The sequence below is a fragment of the Dama dama genome, chromosome 28, assembly GCF_033118175.1.
Source record: "Dama dama isolate Ldn47 chromosome 28, ASM3311817v1, whole genome shotgun sequence".
NCBI lineage: Eukaryota > Metazoa > Chordata > Mammalia > Artiodactyla > Cervidae > Dama > Dama dama.
Window position 1 is genome coordinate 23465800 of NC_083708.1, and position 19201 is coordinate 23485000.

General features: G+C 39.1%; 1 protein-coding gene across 1 annotated transcript in view; it reads right to left on the bottom strand.

Annotated features, from left to right (window-relative positions):
• Window positions 1-19201, bottom strand: part of C28H6orf58 (chromosome 28 C6orf58 homolog) — a 110069-nt gene that overhangs the window by 66443 nt on the left and 24425 nt on the right. The window contains exons 6-7 of the mRNA XM_061131796.1: window positions 18899-18999; window positions 18379-18617 (exon numbers count right to left, since the gene is read on the bottom strand). Of these exons, the coding sequence (XP_060987779.1) occupies window positions 18379-18617; window positions 18899-18999 (340 nt within the window). The remainder of the gene's footprint in view (window positions 1-18378; window positions 18618-18898; window positions 19000-19201) is intronic.

Genomic DNA, 19201 nt, shown 5'->3' on the forward strand with positions numbered 1-19201 from the left:
TCATTGTTTTTAAATATAAAATTGGCCAGAGTCCTGGGGAGACACTCTCAAAATACTTAGGTAACTGTGATACTATTTCTTGGATGTTTTTCTTTAGAGTGAAAATGAGGTGAGAGGTACATGGGCCCTGGGCCTGAGCAGCTGGGGTTTTTCAAGTGAAGAAAACTGGAGTTTTATCTTCCCTAGACATGCCAAGGACAAAGTTAATGGCAGAAGCTGAGCTCTGCTGGAAGAGAGAAGATGATCACAACTATTACTCTTGAGGTCAAGAAAACCTCTTTGACTGCACACGCGCAGAAGGCTCCTCAAGGGTCAAAGAGGGAAGAGGTGGTTTCCCATAGTGAAGTGAAGTGAAGTGAAGTTGCTCAGTCGTGTCCGACTCTTTGCGACCCCGTGGACTGTAGCCCACCAGGCTCCTCTGTCCATGGGATTCTCCAGGCAAGAATACTGGAATGGGTTGCCATTTCCTTTCCCATAGTAGGTGTTGTCAAAACTCCCATAAGCCTCTGCACTGGAATCCATCTTGGCAAAAGTATGCACATACATATCTGGTAGGGCCCTAAGTCAGGTCAGATGTAGGAAAGAAGCAATATAATTGGTCAGAGGAGAACAAACACCCAGAGGAACTGCCCCTTTTTAATTGATTTAATTTCCATTTTATGGAGCTCCTCTTCACTAGGAAAGACACCCACACACTTTCTCTCCAGGTGAGTGTTCCCATTTTGCTTCTGTCTAAATAAACTATTTCTCTGCTTTCCCACATGTTGTACTATGTGTCTAGTAATAAAGTTTCTACCTGGTTTTGCCCCCTTAAAACAGTCTTGCTTTCAAACAAGGGCAAGAGCCAGGGCAACTTTGCTCCTAGCCTCTAGTCCCTGCTGGTCTCGGGCTAGGTTTCCTGGTTTTCCTCCAGACTACACAGGTTCAATTCCTGGGCAGGGAACAAAGATCCAACTTCAAGACCACTTACTACTGGCCTGCTAAGATCAAGAGAACAATTTTCAAACAACTTGAACAGCTTACAGCTCAATTCAAACGCTTGCAATACCAGCCAATGCTAAGCAAACAAGCAAAATAGCTTGGTCTCAGAAGAGCCAGGCCAAAAGCTTCTTCAGACAATTTCCAGAAAACAGTACCTTCCAAAGGAATAAGTCAAAGGCTAAAAAACCTATACAGTTTCAGTGACATAGCCTCTGTCCCCCCAATAAAAAATGCATTTTAGCCAGCTTCAGTTGAAACAGTCTAATCCCAGAATCAGATCGAAGTGCCAGACAAGTGCTTGCATATAGAACAAGGACTTAACCAGAAAGACAAAACTTAAAACAGATCCCAAATAAAGCATATGTACTGTGTGTGGGTTAACAGCAGCAGCAACAACAATGTATCTAGTATATCTACAGCTTTAAATGAGCCTAGTAAATCCAACCCTTGATCCTTTCTCTTTTAGACAAATTACCTGATCGATCCCACACAAAGGATGGTCTGTGGTCATGAATCTGAGGATCATCTATGTACCTCTGTGGACAGTTGGTGGGCTGATGAGTTTAATGTAACAATCAAACCTCCAATTGATGACCTTTCCTCAAAGAATCAATTCAATATAGAATGTGAATTGTAGAAACAAAGAAATGAATATTTGTAGAAACAAATAAAGAAATGCTTTTATAAACATAAAAGAAAACTTTTTGACCCGAATAGTGTGAATGTTTTGACATGATATTTTAAAAAGATGTTTTTAAAATTAGTAGTTAATTTATCCAATTTTGAAAATATCAGTTATAGAAAACTAGTAAACTCAAACCTTGATTTAAATACATAGAACAGAAGAATTTGTAATACATTATCAAATAAAAGTTTGTTAAAAAGAAAAAACTCTAGATACATATTAAAATATTTTCAAGATTTATCGGATCTTCAAATTTAGAGTACAAATTCATAAAAGTATAGCGTTCTACAAATGTTACCAATTTTTTTCTTTTTCACTTATTGTGCTTTAGAATTTACTAGTATTTTAAAATTCTTCAGTTGTTATCTATGGTTTAAAATAGTAAATTTACAACATAAATCCATTTTGCCTTATGAGAGGTTTTAAAGAGAAGTGTATTCTAGTTGCATATGAGACCAAGGGAAATTTCTGATAAACTTTTACCATGTTTCTAGATCTGTGGGTTTACTTACATGTTAACAATAGTAATAATAGCTTTTCACTTATACAAACCTTAATTATTATCTCTCTGCAACAATGTTCCTTGCTGCAGTTGATTCTAGCATAATGGGAATATCATAAAGCAATGTTACCTCTCTACCACCATCCAAGGATCAGATCAAATTTTGTTACAATGTTTCTAGCTGTTATTCATCCTTTCCAGAAACAATGAAAAAATTGAATAAATTTTACCGGTTTGGGGTTTTTTTTTAGTGTTTTAATTAAGACTTTTATAGAATAGTCAGGTAAATTTTGAATAATGTTGAATCTAGTGTTTTTTATGCCTTGAACAGTATGTTCCTAAGGAATAAAGTTCTAATATAAAAATCTTTATTGTGATATTGCATGACATGATATCTCATTAGAACCCACATTAACAATCTAATATTAAGGCCATCCTATCCATTCTTTTCACACCAAATAAATTATATACAAAGCCTATAGAAATTATGGCTTCATAGTGCATGTTCATCATATTTTCAGGTCAACTGAGCAATAACAATCTAGTAGCTCCAATGACCTTTTGAAGTACTTACAGACTGCACATGTCTCATCCTTGAGGGTTGCCAGTGAAAAATTTCACAATAGGTAAGAATGGATGTAGAGTTATTTTTTTTTTAAATCTTACACTATTTTTCCATCTTACACTATATTTTTCACTGAAATCTTTTTCAATTTACCTATATATTAACCTTTGGGAAGTATTATAATAAAGAGAAAACTGATAAGAAAAAATTTACTGGATAAAATTTAAAAGTATTTTATAAGTAGAAAGACTGCTAGATCAAGTGATACAGATAATATAGATATATAGATATAAAATTATTCACTACAAATTAAAATTTCCTTCTCAATAAGAAGAGAAAATGGAATGTAAGCTGGTACAATTACTATAGAAAAAAAAAATGTGAAGATTCCTCAAAAAATTAAAATTAGAACTGCTATATAATCCAGCAGTTCTACTTCTGGGTATTTATCTGAAAAAAATAAAACCACTAATTTGAAAAAATATATACTCCCCCGTGTTCATTGCAGCATTATTTACAATAACCCATTATGCTAGTATGGGCCAGTAGAAATCCTTTTTGACAATATATCCATCTTTAAAAATATTTATCTACTTTCATTTGGCTGTGCTGCATCTTCATTGTGGCATATAGGATCTTTAGTTGCTGCATGTGGGATCTGGTTCCCTGAATAGGAATCAAACCCAGGCCCCCTGCATTGGAAGCACAGAATCTTAGCCACTGGACCACCAGGGAAGTCCCTATCCATTTATTATTGAACACTTTATTGCTTTCTGAAATTACAGGATATTTAAAATTCATTTTTCTTTACCTGCTTCAACCCTAGAATAGGCCATTCCTCAAAGGCATCCTTCTCCATTTATTGGAAAATGATGTTTTGCACCAATACAGTATCAGTTCAGTTCAGTTACTCAGTCATGTCCGACTCTTCGTGACCCCATGAATTGCAGCACACCAGTCCTCCCTGTCCATCACCAACACCTGGAGTCTACTCAAACTCATGTCCATCGAGTCAGTGATGCCATCCAACAATCTCATCCTCTGTTGTCCCCTTCTCCTCCTGCCACCAATCCCTCCCAGCATCAGGGTCTTTTCCAATGAGTCAACTGTTCACATGAGGTGGCCAAAGTATTGGAGTTTCAGCTTCAGCATCAGTCCTTCCAATGAACACTCAGGACTGATCTCCTTTAGGATGGACTGGTAGGGTCTCCTTGCAGTCCAAGGGACTCTCAAGAGTCTTCTCCAACACCATAGTTCAAAAGCATCAATTTTTCAGCGCTCAGCTTTCCTCATAGTCCAACTCTCACATCCATACATGAGTACTGGAAAAATCATAGCCTTGACTAGACAGACCTTTGTTGGCAAAGTAATGTCTCTGCTTTATAATATGCTATCTAGGTTGGTCATTCCAAGGCGTAAGTGTCTTTTAATTTCATGGCTGCAATCACTATCTGCAGTGACTTTGGAGCCAATAAAAAATAAAGTCTGACACTGTTTCCACCGTTTCCCCATCTATTTGCCATGAAGTGATGGGACCAGATGCCATGATCTTAGTGTTCTGAATGTTGAACTTTAAGCCAACTTTTTCACTCTCTTCCTTCACTTTCATCAAGAAGCTTTTTAGTTTCTCTTCACTTTCTGCCATAAAGGTGGTGTCATCTGCATATCTGAGGTTATTGATATTTCTCCCAGCAATCTTGATTCCAGCTTGTGCTTCATCCAGCCCAACGTTTCTCATGATGTACTCTGCATGTAAGTTAAATAAGCAGGGTGACAATATATAGCCTTGACATACTCCTTTTCCCATTTGGAACCAGTCTGTTGTTCCATGTCCAGTTCTAACTGTTGCTTCCTGACCTGCATACAGGTTTCTCAAGAGGCAGGTCAGGTGGTCTGGTATTCCCATCTCTTTCAGAATTTTCCACAGTTTATTGTGATCCATACAGTCAAAGGCTTTGGCATAGTCAATAAAACAGAAATAGATGTTTTGCTGGAACTCTCTTGCTTTTTTGATGATCCAGCAGATGTTGGCAATTTGATCTCTGGTTCCTCTGCCTTTTCTAAAACCAGCTTGAACATCTGGAAGTTGACGGTTCATGTATTGCTGAAGCCTGGTTTGGAGAATTTTCAGCATTACTTTACTAGCGTGTGAGATGAGTGCAATTGTGTGGTAGTTTGAAGATTCTTTGGCATTGCCTTTCTTAAGGATTGGAATGAAAACTGACCTTTTCCAGTCCTGTGGCCACTGCTGCACTTTCCAAATTTGTTGGCATATTGAGTGCCGCACTTTCACAGCATCATCTTTCAGGATTTGAAATAGCTCAACTGGAATTCCATCACCTCCACCAGCTGTGTTCATAGTGATGCTTTCTAGGGCGCATGTAACTTCACATTCCAGGATGTCTGTCTCTAGGTGAGTGATCACACCATCGTGATTATCTGGGTCATGAAGATCTTTTTTGTACAGTTCTTCTGTGTATTCTTGCCACCTCTTCTTAATATCATCTGCTTCTGTTAAGTTCATACCATTGCTGTCCTTCATTGAGCCCATCTTCGCATGAAATGTTCCCTTGGTATCTCTAATTTTCTTGAGCAGATCTCTAGTCTTTCCCATTCTGTTGTTTTCCTCTACTTTTTTGCACTTATCACTGAGGAAGGCTTTCTTATCTCTCCTTGCTGTTCTTTGGAATTCTGCATTCAAATGGGAATATCTTTCATTTTCTCCTTTGCTTTTCGCTTCTCTTCTTTTCACAGCTATTTGTAAGGCCTCCTCAGACAGCCATTTTGCTTTTTTGCATTTCTTTTCCATGGGGATGGTCTTGATCCCTGTCTCCTGTACAGTGTCATGAACCTCCGTCCATAGTTCATCAGGCACTCTGTCTATCAGATCTATTCCCTTAAATCTATTTCTCACTTCCACTGTGTAGTCATAAAGGATTTGATTTAGGTCATACCTGAATGGTCTAGTGGTTTCCCCTACTTTCTTCAATTTATGTCTGAATTTGGCAATAAAGAGTTCATGATCTGAGCCACAGTCAGCTCCCAGTCTTGTTTTTGCTGACTGTATAGAGCTTCTCCATCTTTGCCTGCAAAGAATATAATCAATCTGATTTCGGTGTTGACCATCTGGTGATGTCCATGTGTAGAGTCTTCTCTTGTGTTGTTGGAAGAGGGTGTTTGCTATGACCAGTGCATTCTCTGGAAGAACTCTATTAGCCTTTGCCCTGCTTCATTCCATACTCCAAGGCCAAATTTGCCTGTTACTCCAGGTGTTTCTTGACTTCCTACTTTTGCATTCCAGTCCCCTATAAGAAAAAGGACATCTTTTTTGGGTGTTAGTTCTAAAAGTTCTTGTAGGTCTTCATAGAATGTTCAACCTCAGCGTTTTCAGCATTACTCGTTGGGGCATAGGCTTGGATTACTGTGATATTGAATGGTTTGCCTTAGAAACAAACAGAGAGCATTCTGTCATTTTTGAGATTGCATCCAAGTACTGCATTTCAGACTCTTTTGTTGACCATGGTGGCTACTCCATTTCTTCTAAGGGATTCCTGTCCACAGTCGTAGATATAATGGTCATCTGAGTTAAATTCCCCCATTCCAGTCCATTTTAGTTTGCTGATTCCTAGAATGTCGACATTCACTCTTGCCATCTCCTGTTTGACTACTTCCAATTTGCCTTGATTCATGGACCTAACATTCCAGGTTCCTATGCAATATTGCTCTTTATAGCACTGGACCTTGCTTCTATCACCAGTCACATCCACAACTGGGTATTGTTTTTGCTTTGGCTCCATCCCTTCATTCTTTCTGGAGTTGTTTCTCCAGTAGCATATTGGGCACCTACTGACCTGGGGAGTTCCTCTTTCAGTATCCTATCATTTTGCCTTTTCATACTGTTCATGGGATTCTCAAGGCAAGAATACTGAAGTGGTTTGCCATTCCCTTCTCCAGTGGACCACATTCTGTCAGACCTCTCCACCATGACCCAACCGTTTTGGGTGGCCCCACATGGCATGGCTTAGTTCCATTGAGTTAGACAAGGCTGTGGTTCTGTGATCAGATTGACTAGTTTTCTGTGATTATGGTTTCAGTGTGTCTGCCCTCTGATGCCCTCTAGCAACACCTACCATCTTACTTGGGCTTCTCTTATCTTGGACGTGGGGTGTCTCTTCACGGCTGCTCCAGCAAAGCGCAGCCGCTGCTCCTTACCTTGTACTGATGCATATATATGGAATCTAGAAAGATGGTAATGATGACCCTATATGTGAGACAGCAAAAGAGACACAAATATAAAGAACCGTCTTTTGGACTCTGTGGGAGAAGGCGAGGGTGGGATGATTTTAGAGGGCAGCGTTGAAACGTGTGTATTATCATACGTGAAGTAGATCGCCGGTCCAGGTCTGATGCATGAGACAGGGTGCTCAGGGCTGGTGCACTGGGATGACCCTGGGGGATGGGATGGGGAGGAGGTGAGAGGGGGGTTCAGGATGGGGAACACATGTGCGCCCGTGGCTGATTCATGTCGATGTTTGGCAAAAAGCACTACAATATTGTAAAGTAATTAGCCTCCAATTAAAATAAATTAATTAACTAAGGAAAAAAAAAGAATGAAAATGATGTTTTGATGTCAGGATCTGAGTGGTTGTTATGTTCATCATTTTGGGGATGTGCAAGCTCACAGATCCTCTCCATATACTCATATGCCTACTTTTTCTTCATTTATAGTAGCAACTATTGGTTTCCCAGAAATAAGACTGTCTTACCAGACTGTCTATGGTATACCTTGTAATCTGGCTCATTTTATACTGCAAAATTTCAAAATTATTGTCAACACCAGCACTACAAAGCTGGTTTCTTGAGTAGTAACTGAAATGATCCTTTAAGTATGTGCTGTTTTCTTACCAGTCTCATAAAACATATAATTGTGTGAATATAAATTTATTTCCTATTTTGATACTTTTTAAAAGATTACATTAAGCCAAATAAAACTTCCTCAGTCATTCTATAGAAGAATCCATCATATGGACTAAGAATGCTGTCTGCCATGTCAGTAAACAAAGGGTGTAGCTGCCATTATTGATTGCAGTCACCCCTGATGGTGAGCCCTGAGGGAACTCAGGATGGAAACAAGGAATGTCTCCCCTCCTGCTCTGCCCGCATCTAGCAGTCATCAGAGTGCAGCCACCTCCAACAGTGCAGCTTGAGGAAACTCAGGATGAGAAAACACAGGATACTGTCCCAGATAGCTGAGGTGCATATAAGAGGAATGATTTCAGTGAGCCCAGACTCTTGCATCTTCCCATGCATATAAAAAAGTGCTAAATTCCTAAACTTGAGATATCTGGTTTTCTTTAATTAATAGTAATCTTTTGACATTCCAACTACCTGGTCTTTGCTGTGAGAACACCCATATTTCCTGACTTCCCCCTTGCCTCCCCAGAACAGTTTTCCCAGCATTATCTGAGATGCTGTTTTCTAGATTTGAAGTCCTAAGAATGTCTGCCAAATAAAACATCGCTCTCAGCTTTTAGGTTATGCATTTTTTCAGTTGACAGTTGCTAGATGGTACTATGCATGTGTGCATGCTCAGTCACTTCCGTCGTGTCTAACTGTGCGACCCCATGGACTGTAGCCCTACAGCCTCCACTGTCCATAGGATTCTCCAGGCAAGAATTCCGGAGTGGGTTCCATGCCCTCCTCCAGGGAATCAAACCTGCATCTCCCATCTCCTGCATTACAGGTGAATTCTTTACAGCTGAGCCACCAGGGAAGCCCGAGATGGCACTGTACAACCTACTATATATATATATATATATATATATATTTGTGCTGTTCTCTGTTATTTACCTTCTGCACCTACCTGACAGCTTTTCTTGGTCTGTCTTTGTTTGCCTGGACAGAGTCAAAGCCTGTGTTCCTGGGACACTAGTATTTGTGGAGTTTTCTCTTTTTATTGGGAGCTATTTTGTCTTTTTGAACTGACTGATTTTGACTTTTAAACACTGTCTGTCTTCAGGCAATATTGAGGGTTTGGTTTTGTGTAGACGTTTCATAAATGGATAGTGATTTCACATCTTTGGGGGTAGAAGATCTTGGCAGAGTGTTTACTGCACTGCCTCTGTTAGGAAATGCTCTGCGTGGTTTTGGATTCAGTCAAAACTTAAGTCATGATCTTGGCTCATCAAAGATGTTTTTACTGCTCCAACAATACAGCACATGTCACTGATCTTTGAGCACAGTTATTGCTACAATTGCTAATATTTGTGGATGCCTACTACACATTGGGAAGAGCCCTAGTCACTTTATGTTTTTATTGACTTCAGAAAATAATTCTGCAAGTAGATTTTATAATCTTGTTTTAACAATAACTAAACTGAGGCACAGAGGAAATTAGGAAAATTGCCCAAGTTCACCCTGGAAAATGATAGAGCTGAGATTTAAACTACCTCTTTACTCCAATGCCCATATTATTCAAACCAATTTATCAAATTTCTTTTTCCAACAGTTAGTGGGTAGATTTAGTCTACAGATGAGTCCCGGTGATAGGGACGGAGTAAAGAAACAAAGGGGGCTTCCCAGGTGGCACTAGTGGTAAAGCACCTGCCTGTCAATGCAGGAGACATAAGAGACGTGGGTTTGATCTCTGGATAGGGAAGATCCCCTGGAGGAGGACATGGCAACGCGACTGCAGTATTCTTGCCTGGAGAATCCCGCGGATTGATGAGCCTGGGGGGGGGGGGTGGGGGGGGAGGGGCTACAGTCCATAGGATCACAAAGAGTCAGACATGACTGAAGCGACTTAGTACACAGGCATGCTCAAACGAATAGAGAAAAGTTCTTAAACAGTTAATCACACTACGGGATTCTAATTTAAGAAAAAATGTGGGAGACTCCCGTTAAGTTAATGATCACTCAAGACAGCAGGTTTGCTTAGACACAAAGCCGAGCAGGCATGCTTAGCAACAAAACCATTCAATGGCTTCATGAGACACGCCCCCAAACACTCAAACAATGGTGGCCTGAGACCCATATCCTGCCCAGAGAGCTCTATAAATTAATGAGTTCTAGGACATGCTCCTTTATATGCACTTAAAGCAAAAAATATAAGAAAAAGCATTGGCATTATACTAAAACCTGAGATGATTTACCATTTTTAGTATATGTTACTGATACTGGTGGCTTCAGCCTGCAGGGGCTTTAAATGGGGCTTCAGTTCCCCACTGGAGATTGAGGTCGAGTGGTGGCAAGGAGAGCACTGAATCCCAGCCACTAAACCGGTGATCAGTGACAAGACGCTGGCTCTTCGGCTTTGCAGAAAAAGAATTTCCACAAAGATGAAAACTAGTAAAACAAGTAGAGTATTTATTCAGTTCAGTTCAGTTCAGTTCAGTTCAGTCACTCAGTCATGTCCCACTCTTTGTGACCCCATGGACTGTAGAACGCCAGGCCTCCCTGTCCATCACCAACTCCCGGATTCCACCCAAACCCCTGTCCATTGAGTTGGTGATGCGATCCAACCATCTCATCCTCTGTCGTCCCCTTCTCCCACCTTCAATCTTTCCCAGCATCAGGGTCTTTTCAGATGAGTCAGTTTTTCTCATTAGGTGGCCAAAGTATTGGAGTTTCAGCTTCAGCATCAGTCCTTCCAAAGAACACTCAGGACTGATCTCCTTTAGGATGGACTGGTTGGATCTCCTTGCAGTCCAAGGGACTCTCAAGAGTCTTCTCCAACACCGTAGTTCAAAAGAATCAATTCTTCGGCACTCAGCTTTCTTTATAGTCCAACTCTCACATCCATACATGACCACTGGAAAAACCATAGTCTTGACTAGAACATTTGTTGGCAAAGTAATGTCTCTGCTTTTTAATATGCTGTCTAGGTTGGTCATAACTTTCCTTCCAAGGAGTAAATGTCTTTTAATTTCATGGCTGCAGTCACCATCTGCAGTGATTTTGGAGCCCCCCAAAATAAAGTCTCTCACTGTTTCCACTCTTTCTCCGTCTATTTGCCATTAAGTGATGGGACCAGATGCCATGATCTTAGTGTTCTGAATGTTGAGTTTTAAGCCAATTTGTTCACTCTCCTCTTTCACTTTCATCAAGAGGCTCTTTAGTTCCTCTTCACTCTCTGCCATAAAGGTGGTGTCATCTGCATATCTGAGGTTATTGATATCCCTCCCGGCAATCTTGATTCCAGCTTGTGCTTCTTCCAGCCTAGTGTTTCTCATGATGTACTCTGCATGTAAGTTAAATAAGCAGGGTGACAATATAGAGCTTTGACGTACTCCTTTTCCTATTTGGAACCAGTCTGTTGTTCCATGTCCAGTTCTGACTGTTGCTTCTTGACCTGCATACAGATTTCTCAAGAGGCAGGTCAGGTGGTCTGGTATTCCTATCTCTCTAAGAATTTTCCACAGTTTATTGTGATCCACACAGTCAAAGGCTTTGGCATAGTCAATAAAGCAGAAATAGATGTTTTTCTGGAACTCTCTTGCTTTTTCAATGATCCAACAGATATTGGCAATTTGATCTCTGGTTCCTCTGCCTTTTCTAAAACCAGCTTGAACATCTGGAAGTTCATGGTTCATGTACTGTTGAAGCCTGGCTTGGAGAATTTTGAGCATTACTTTACTAGCATGTGAGATGAGTGCAATTGTGTGGTAGTTTGAGCATTCCTTGGCATGGACTTTCTTTGAGATTGGGATGAAAATTGACCTTTTCCAGTCCTGTGGCCACTGCTGCACTTTCCAAATTTGTTGGCATATTGAGTGCCGCACTTTCACAGCATCATCTTTTAGGATTTGAAACAGCTCAACTGGAATTCCATCACCTCCACTAGCTTTTGTTCATAGTGATGCTTTCTAAGGCCCACGTGACTTCACATTCCAGGATGTCTGGCTCTAGGTGAGTGATCTCACCATTGTGATTAACTGGGTCATGAAGATCTTTTTTTATACAGTTCTTCTGTGTATTCTTGCCACCTCTTCTTAATATCTTCTGCTTCTGTTAAGTTCATACCATTTCTGTCCTTTATTGAGCCCATCTTTGCATGAAATGTTCCTTTGGTATCTCTAATTTTCCTAAAGAGAGTATTTATTAGGAGGAAAAAGAGAATACAGTATTCAGAGACAGACTCAGAGTAGTGCCCTCATAGTAGTTTGAATCACTTTCATCAGGCATTTCTTCCAGGTTTCCTTTGATGAATCACCTTGCTTGTCTGGTTCTAAGTCTATATTTGGTTTATCTGAGGATCCTTTCATGTGTGTCTGCTCATCTCTTAGTCAAAATTCTAGTGAAGAGACCTATGGGTAGGTTGACATCACTTACTGTGAGATGACACCCTTTCCCTTTTTCACCTCCAAGGAGCCTTTCTGCTCATGTGTACGTCGGGAAGGTCTCCTTGACTTTGAGAATGAGGAATATGTGTTTTTTTTTTTTTTTATCTCTTATCTGTGCAAGGCCCAGCCTCCTCCATCATGTTGCTTTTATGGAGTTTCTGCTATTACGCAGTTTCTGTCCACAAGGGAGAAACTCCTCAGCCTGGGCCCATCTATCTTCTGCCTCATAGCCACCTTTTGCTCATTTCCACTGCCCCATGACAGTCCTGGCTTGACCAGAGATGGGCAAGGAAACTCCCCCACCAGGCATGGAGGAGGAACTGCTGATGTTTACTCAAGAAGAAGGTGGTCTTCTCCTCCTCCCCACTTTTGCTTTGATTATAAATCTGTAGCCCACTAAGTTCTTGGGGAGTAGCAACCCCTTGCCCACAGGCTCGCAGGCCTCACAGGTTTCCTATTCTAATAAACTGCTTATCTATCACTTTGCCTCTCGCTGAATTCTTCTGCACTGAGACACAAAGAACCCGAGCTCCCTGGAGCCCCCCAAAACCAACCTACATTGTTTCTTCACTCTGTCTCTATCACTGGAAAACATTTTTTTTTAAATGACATATTTATGATTTTTTTAATGTACTTTTTTAAAGGTTTTTGTTGTTGTTGTTGACAGGCACACACAGTTTTATTTATTCATTTACTTAATTCATGTATTTGTTTTCGCTGTACTGGGTCTTCGTGGCTGTTACGGACTTTCTCTAGTTGCAGTGCACGGGCTTCTCATTGTGGTGGCTGCTCTTGTTGCAGAGAACAAGCTCTAGGCACACAGCTTCAGGAGTTGCAACTTGCTGGCTCTAGGGCACGCGGGCTTCAGTGGTGGCAGCATGGGGACTCTAGGGCATATGCTCAGTAGCTGTAGTATACGGACTCAGTTGCTTCACAGCATGGGAAATCTTCCTGGACTAGGGATCGAACCCGTGTCCCCTGTCTTGGCAAGTGGAATCCTATCCACTGCACCACAAGGGATGTTCTGGAAAACTTTTAATGAACGCTTCATGCTCTAAAAGTCACCACTACCTAGCCAGTTTCATCTGTCTCCTCAGAGAGCAATCTTGACAACTTTGATCCTTAAGGATTTATTATCAAGTGTGGACCAAAGGAAGGGAAAATTGACTAATTACTGTAAACTTGTCATTAGTGAAAACACACACACACAAAACCCTAACAAATTAATTCCATATTCTATTTGTCAGCTCTGTTTTATGAGTTTTAAAACTTTGTCAGTATTTCATTTTAAAATGTTCTGGACTTTGGTTATAAATCAGCAAGACGTATTGGTCTAAATTTTATGATATTGGGTTACATAGGATAACAGCAGAAGAGTCATCCAAGTTTATTGTCTGTTTATTTATTTCTTGGTGATTTATGATAGCTTAATACAATCTTCTTTAGATCTGGAACATTTTTAAGTATTAATAAATTCAAAAGTCAAGAATTATTAATTGAGCAAATAATCATAGCATTAATTTGAACTTGGAGATGGGAATTCATGGACAAAATCCTAACACATGAGCATAAGTCAAAGACATCAGAGACAAGAAACACCGGAACAAAACAGAAGAAACACCAGAAACTGTATGACTGTGACAGTGTTAAATTTTGAAATTACTGTTGCTCAGCAAGTTAGAATTGTTCATTTTGATTCATTTATCATCCCAGAAATGTTGGATTAATGATTGCAAACACTGCTTCCAAAAACTTTAGAAGTAGCGTCTTTGCAGCCTGTGTCTTCATTAAAATTTTCCATAGAGTTAAAGATAGTGAACCTGGAAAGGATATAAAATAATTACAAGTAAATTAAAATGTATGCTCATTTGCTAAAATGTTAATTTTAAATAAAATTCTATGTATTTTGGGTATTGGAGAAGGAAATGGCAACCTACTCCAGTGTTCTTGCCTGGAGAATCCCAAGGATGGGAGCCTGGTGGGCTGCCAGACTATGGGGTTGCACAGAGTTGGACACGACTGAAGTGACTTAGCAGTAGCATGTATTTTGCATACAAATATATGTGTACATTACATGATAGTTATACACATAAATCTTTAAACTTGAAATTAATTGACCAGATTTTCATACAAAAATCAATAAGAAACATAAGCCATTAACCAGAAAACTGGGAAAAGAACACATATTCAAAAAATTGTGAATTCATATAAGAGTGAACTAGCACTTTCTACATTACACACAATTTTAGAAATTGCTATATGATAGTAGGTTGGAGAAAAAAGGAAACTCAATTCATTTATAACAAAAATGTAAACTGAAAATTTTTTGAACACCATTTAGCAGTATATGACCTACCAACTTGAATACATTTCCTTTATACATATTTTTTGGTAAAATAACAAACTATGGCAAGAAATGCATACATAAAGTGCCATTGTTATAGTATTTCCACTAGCTTATAGTATGTTATAGTATTTCCAGAAACTTATGTCCACAGTTATGATGTATTCATTAACACTGCATATAATTTAAACTGAATGGGTTAGATCGATCTGTCCTGATACTGAAAAAGCTCCATGTAGATTTTCCAATAAAAAGTATGTGCAGAGCAGTGAGTATAATTTCATTTGTACTAGCAGCATGGGTTTTATTTATTCAATTATTTTCACTGTTTTAAGTATATTTCAAACTCTATAAGTTTGCACCAAGGACTGATTCTTTAAAACTGGGTGATGGACCAAGCATTCAGTTGAGTATCCTTTCCCTTTTTCCCTTGTCTTTTACTTCTCTTTCCTCAGCTATCTGTAGTCTCCTCAGACAAGCGCTTTGCCTTCTTGCATTTCTTTTTCTTTGGCATGATTTTGGTGACTGCCTCTTGTACAATGTTACAAACCCTTGAATCTATTTGTCGCCTCCACTGTATAAATCATAAGGAATTTGATTTAGGTCATACCTGAATGGCCTAGTGGTTTTCCCTATTTTCTTCAATTTAAGGCTGAATTTTGCAATAAGGAGCTCATGATCTGAGCCACAGTCAGTTCCAGGTCTTATTTTTGCTGACTGTATAGAGCTTCTCCATCTGTGACTGCAAAGGACATAATCAATCTGATTTTGGTATTGATCATCTGGTGATGTCCATGAGTAAAGACATCTCTTGGGTTTTTTTTTTGGAAAAAGGTGTTTGCTATGATCAGCATTTTCTCCTGACAAAACTCTGTTAACCTTCATTCTGTTTCCTTTTGTACTCCAAGGGCAAACTTGCCTGTTACTCCAGTATAACAGATACTCCAGTTAGCTCTTGACTTTGTACTTTTGCATTTCCAGTCTCCAGTGGTGAAAAGGACATCCCTTTTTTTTTTTTTTTGGTTTTAGTCCTAGAAGGTCTTGTAGTTCTTCATAAAAACAGTAAACTTCAGCTTCTTGGGCATCAGTGGTTAAGGTGTAGATTTGGATTACTGTGATGGTGAATGATTTGCTTAGGAAATGAACTGAGAGCATTGTGTCATTTTTGAGGTTGGACTGAGTACTGCATTTCCAGCTCTATGGTTGACCATGAGAGCTACTCCATTTCTTCTATTCTTACCCACAGTACTATATATAGTGGTCATCTGAATTAAATTCACCTGTTTACATCCAATTTAGTTCACTGATTCCTAAGATATCAATGTTCAATCTTGCCATCTCCTGTTGATCACATACAATTTACCTTAGTTCATGGACCTAACATTCCAGGTTCCTATGCAATATTGTTCTTTATAGTATCAGACTTTACTTTCATCACCAGACATATCACAGTTGAGCATCGTTTCTGCTTTGGCCCAACCACTTCATACTTTCTGGAGCTATTAGTAATTGCCCTCCACTCTTCCCCATTAGCATATTGGACATCTTCCTACCCGGGGGACTCATCTTCCAGTGTCATATGTTTTTACTTTTTCATGCTGTTCATAGGGCTCTTGTGGCAAGAATATTTGAGTGGGTTGCCATTTCCTCCTCCAGTGGACCATGTTTTATCAGAACTCTTCATTATGACCCATCTGTCTTGGGTAGCCCTGCCTGACATGACTCATAGCTTCACTGATCTATGCAAGCCCCTTCACCATGGCAAGGCTGTGATCCATGAAGTGGAGAATATGTGTAGTCAAGGATTAAAAGCTGATGCCATTGAAGATGGACAGGTGGTTGAGAATTTTACATAATTTAAAAAATTTTTTAAACTACATGACAATTCTTAGAACTGATGACATTCTTCATCAGTGAAATGTTAAAGAGCTAATTGGAAGTCTGAAAAGCCTGCTTTTATTTATTTATTCAGTGAATTTAACTCAAATTCCTTGTGAAGAGCATCATAAAGTATCTTTGGAGACTAAAAGTTACTTAAATGATATTTTGAGAGGAGTTTTGTGAATGGCATATGTGTCTTTTTAATTAATTTAAATGCTCATTTTTGAATATCACTATTTGTATTTAATAATGCTTTGCTTTTAATATACCTGTTTTCTCTATTTTCTGCTTATTTGGAGATCCCAAAGCCTTTGGTGCTGTTACTGAATTTTGACTGACAGGGGGAATGTGGAGAGTGATTAGCCAGGACAATAGTGGATAAATAATAGTAAATACCTTGCTATGTGATATCTAAACAATGCTATCAAGGTTTGTTTTTTTAATCATTAGTTTTCCATATTTAATCTCCAATTTTTTTCTGGTGAAAGCAACTCAAAATCACATATTAAATTCAAAGCTAAAATTTGGAAAAATTGAATCTTGCCAAAATATTGCAGTATAGGCCTTCCCAGCTTTCAAGGACCCTCAACTCTTGACTCAGTTCTTTGCCCTTTAATCTTAGCAGGGAAGAGCCAGTCTATATGATGCAGGCCTAGAATACAATCATGCTATGTGATCATTTGACAGAGATGGCTAGGCAGATCCTAAAATATATGCATTTCCTTTCATGGAGTAGATTTGTCACAGAAAACTGTCCTTAGGCAACAATTTAATTCCTTAGCCCCCCCCTTGTATCCAAATATGGGATAATGTGACTAGGTCATACCAGTAGAGTATGAGGTGAAGTAAAGGAAGAGTCAAGACTTTCTCCAACACAGTATCTTTCTGTTGGTGAGATGTGAATAATGCAGAGGTTGGGGGTTGGAAGAGCTAGAGTTGAAAGCATCTTCAGTCAGCATTGCGTGAAGGAAAGCTGCCAGTGACTGAGAACATTGCCCTGGAACCATTATTGGAGTAAGCAAGAAGAGACTTCAGTTGCATGAAGCCCCTAAAATGTTTGGGTTTGTTATTGTACCTAATGCAAACGAGATTTCAGAAACATATAGTTTAAAGTTTACTTTGCTTTTCTATCTTTTATATCTTTCAGACTCATTTTTTTGTTGTTGTTTTAAAAATACTAACATTTGGGGACTTCCATGGCAGTCCAGTGGTTAAGACTTTGCCTTCCAATGAAGGGAGTGTGGATTTGAGCCCCAGTTGGGGAGGTAGAATCCCACATGCCTCATGGCCAAAAAGCCAAAACGTAGAATAGAAACAATATTGTAACACATTCAATAAAGACTTTTAAAATGGTCTGCTCAAAAAAAAAAAAAAAAAAGCTTTAATTTTTTTTTTTTAAGATACTAATATTTTAATTTTGTTTTAAGTTTGGTACACTGCATAAGTGCCTGTCTGGAAAACTGGGATGATGTAGTAATTCAAACTTGCAATTACAGATTTCTTTTTTTCACTCTGCTAAGAAACTCTGCAATTGAGGGGCTGAAGCAGAATACTTCTGCTATGACTAGTAAGGCTGGTAAAGGGAACTCATATAAGTTAGTTTGCTAGTTTTCTCATTAATCATGATAGGTTTTTCTTTTTTTTCTAAATTTAAGAGTGACATTAAGGCTTTATAAAAAATACTGTAACAACAACAAGAGAAAGAATATATCTGGGTTTGTAGATGAAAAAAGCACACGAGATAGTCTGATAGCTTCATGGGTCAATAAGGACCTGTATGGTCAGGGCCTGTAGGATGGCTGCTGTCTTTCTGTGTGAGCATTGCTTGCCCCACTCCACACTGCCTTATCCTTGCTTTACATGCGTGATTGCCTCCCTTTCTTAAGCTAAAAGTTTAAACAGTAACTACATGCATGATCAGCCCAACCCTCGTTAAAGACTGTTCTAGTCCTCGGACCAGAATGGCTCTGGTTTCTTTAAGAGTATGTGTTATGACAACATGTATCTCAGATCATCATTATTTCTTCCTTTCTCTATTCAACGTGATATTGATTAAAGGAATTGTTTATAAGCCTTTACCTGTTGCTCTATCCACTTCACCAACAAGATTTAGACCAAGCAGGACTATGTTCTGAACGTCAGTAAAGTCGCTGATAAAGGGAGCTCTGTCCCCATCCACAAGCACTCGTGGTGGCAGGGCCTTCTGGAATGCAGATACTGTACTAAAGATCGTGGGAAAGTTGGCAGCAGCTACATAGTCCACAAACACGCTCCAATCTTTCCCAAAACCCGCTTCTGGTTTAGAATAATATTCAAACCTAAAAGACAAGCAGAAACATGTACGGTTATCATTTGTCACTCGGAATGGCACCCTTGTCATTTTCTTAAAAAGATCACCTTTGTCAACAAACTAAGAATGTAATTTTTAGTTTTAGAATGTGATGGCTTGAGTGCCTGCCTTGGATGATATAGATAACTAATCCCCAATGATTAAATATAATATTTAATAAGAAAACTGATATTAGGAAATAAAAATGTATAGAAAAGGCCAAAAATTATTTGCCAAATTAAGTAGAGGTAACTTGGGATCCATGCTTACCTGTCTTCAAAAATTTTGTAGCCATCATTCAAGGTTGAGACGTGTGCCTCCCACATGTACTTCAACAAGTCCTCAAAGCTACTAGAAGGTGACTGCAAATGCTACAGTAGAGGGAAGAAATGCATTCATGTTTGCGCAACTAGAACAATTCTCTCTACAATTTCACTTTGTCCACATTTCCAATTTAGCAATAGTCTACATTATAGGAGAATTTTGTTTCTGTGGATTAATTTGCACAAGCCGTTAGTGACAAACAATCTGTAAAGACTAAAATAATGATTAAGAGCAGATTAGGAGTAATAC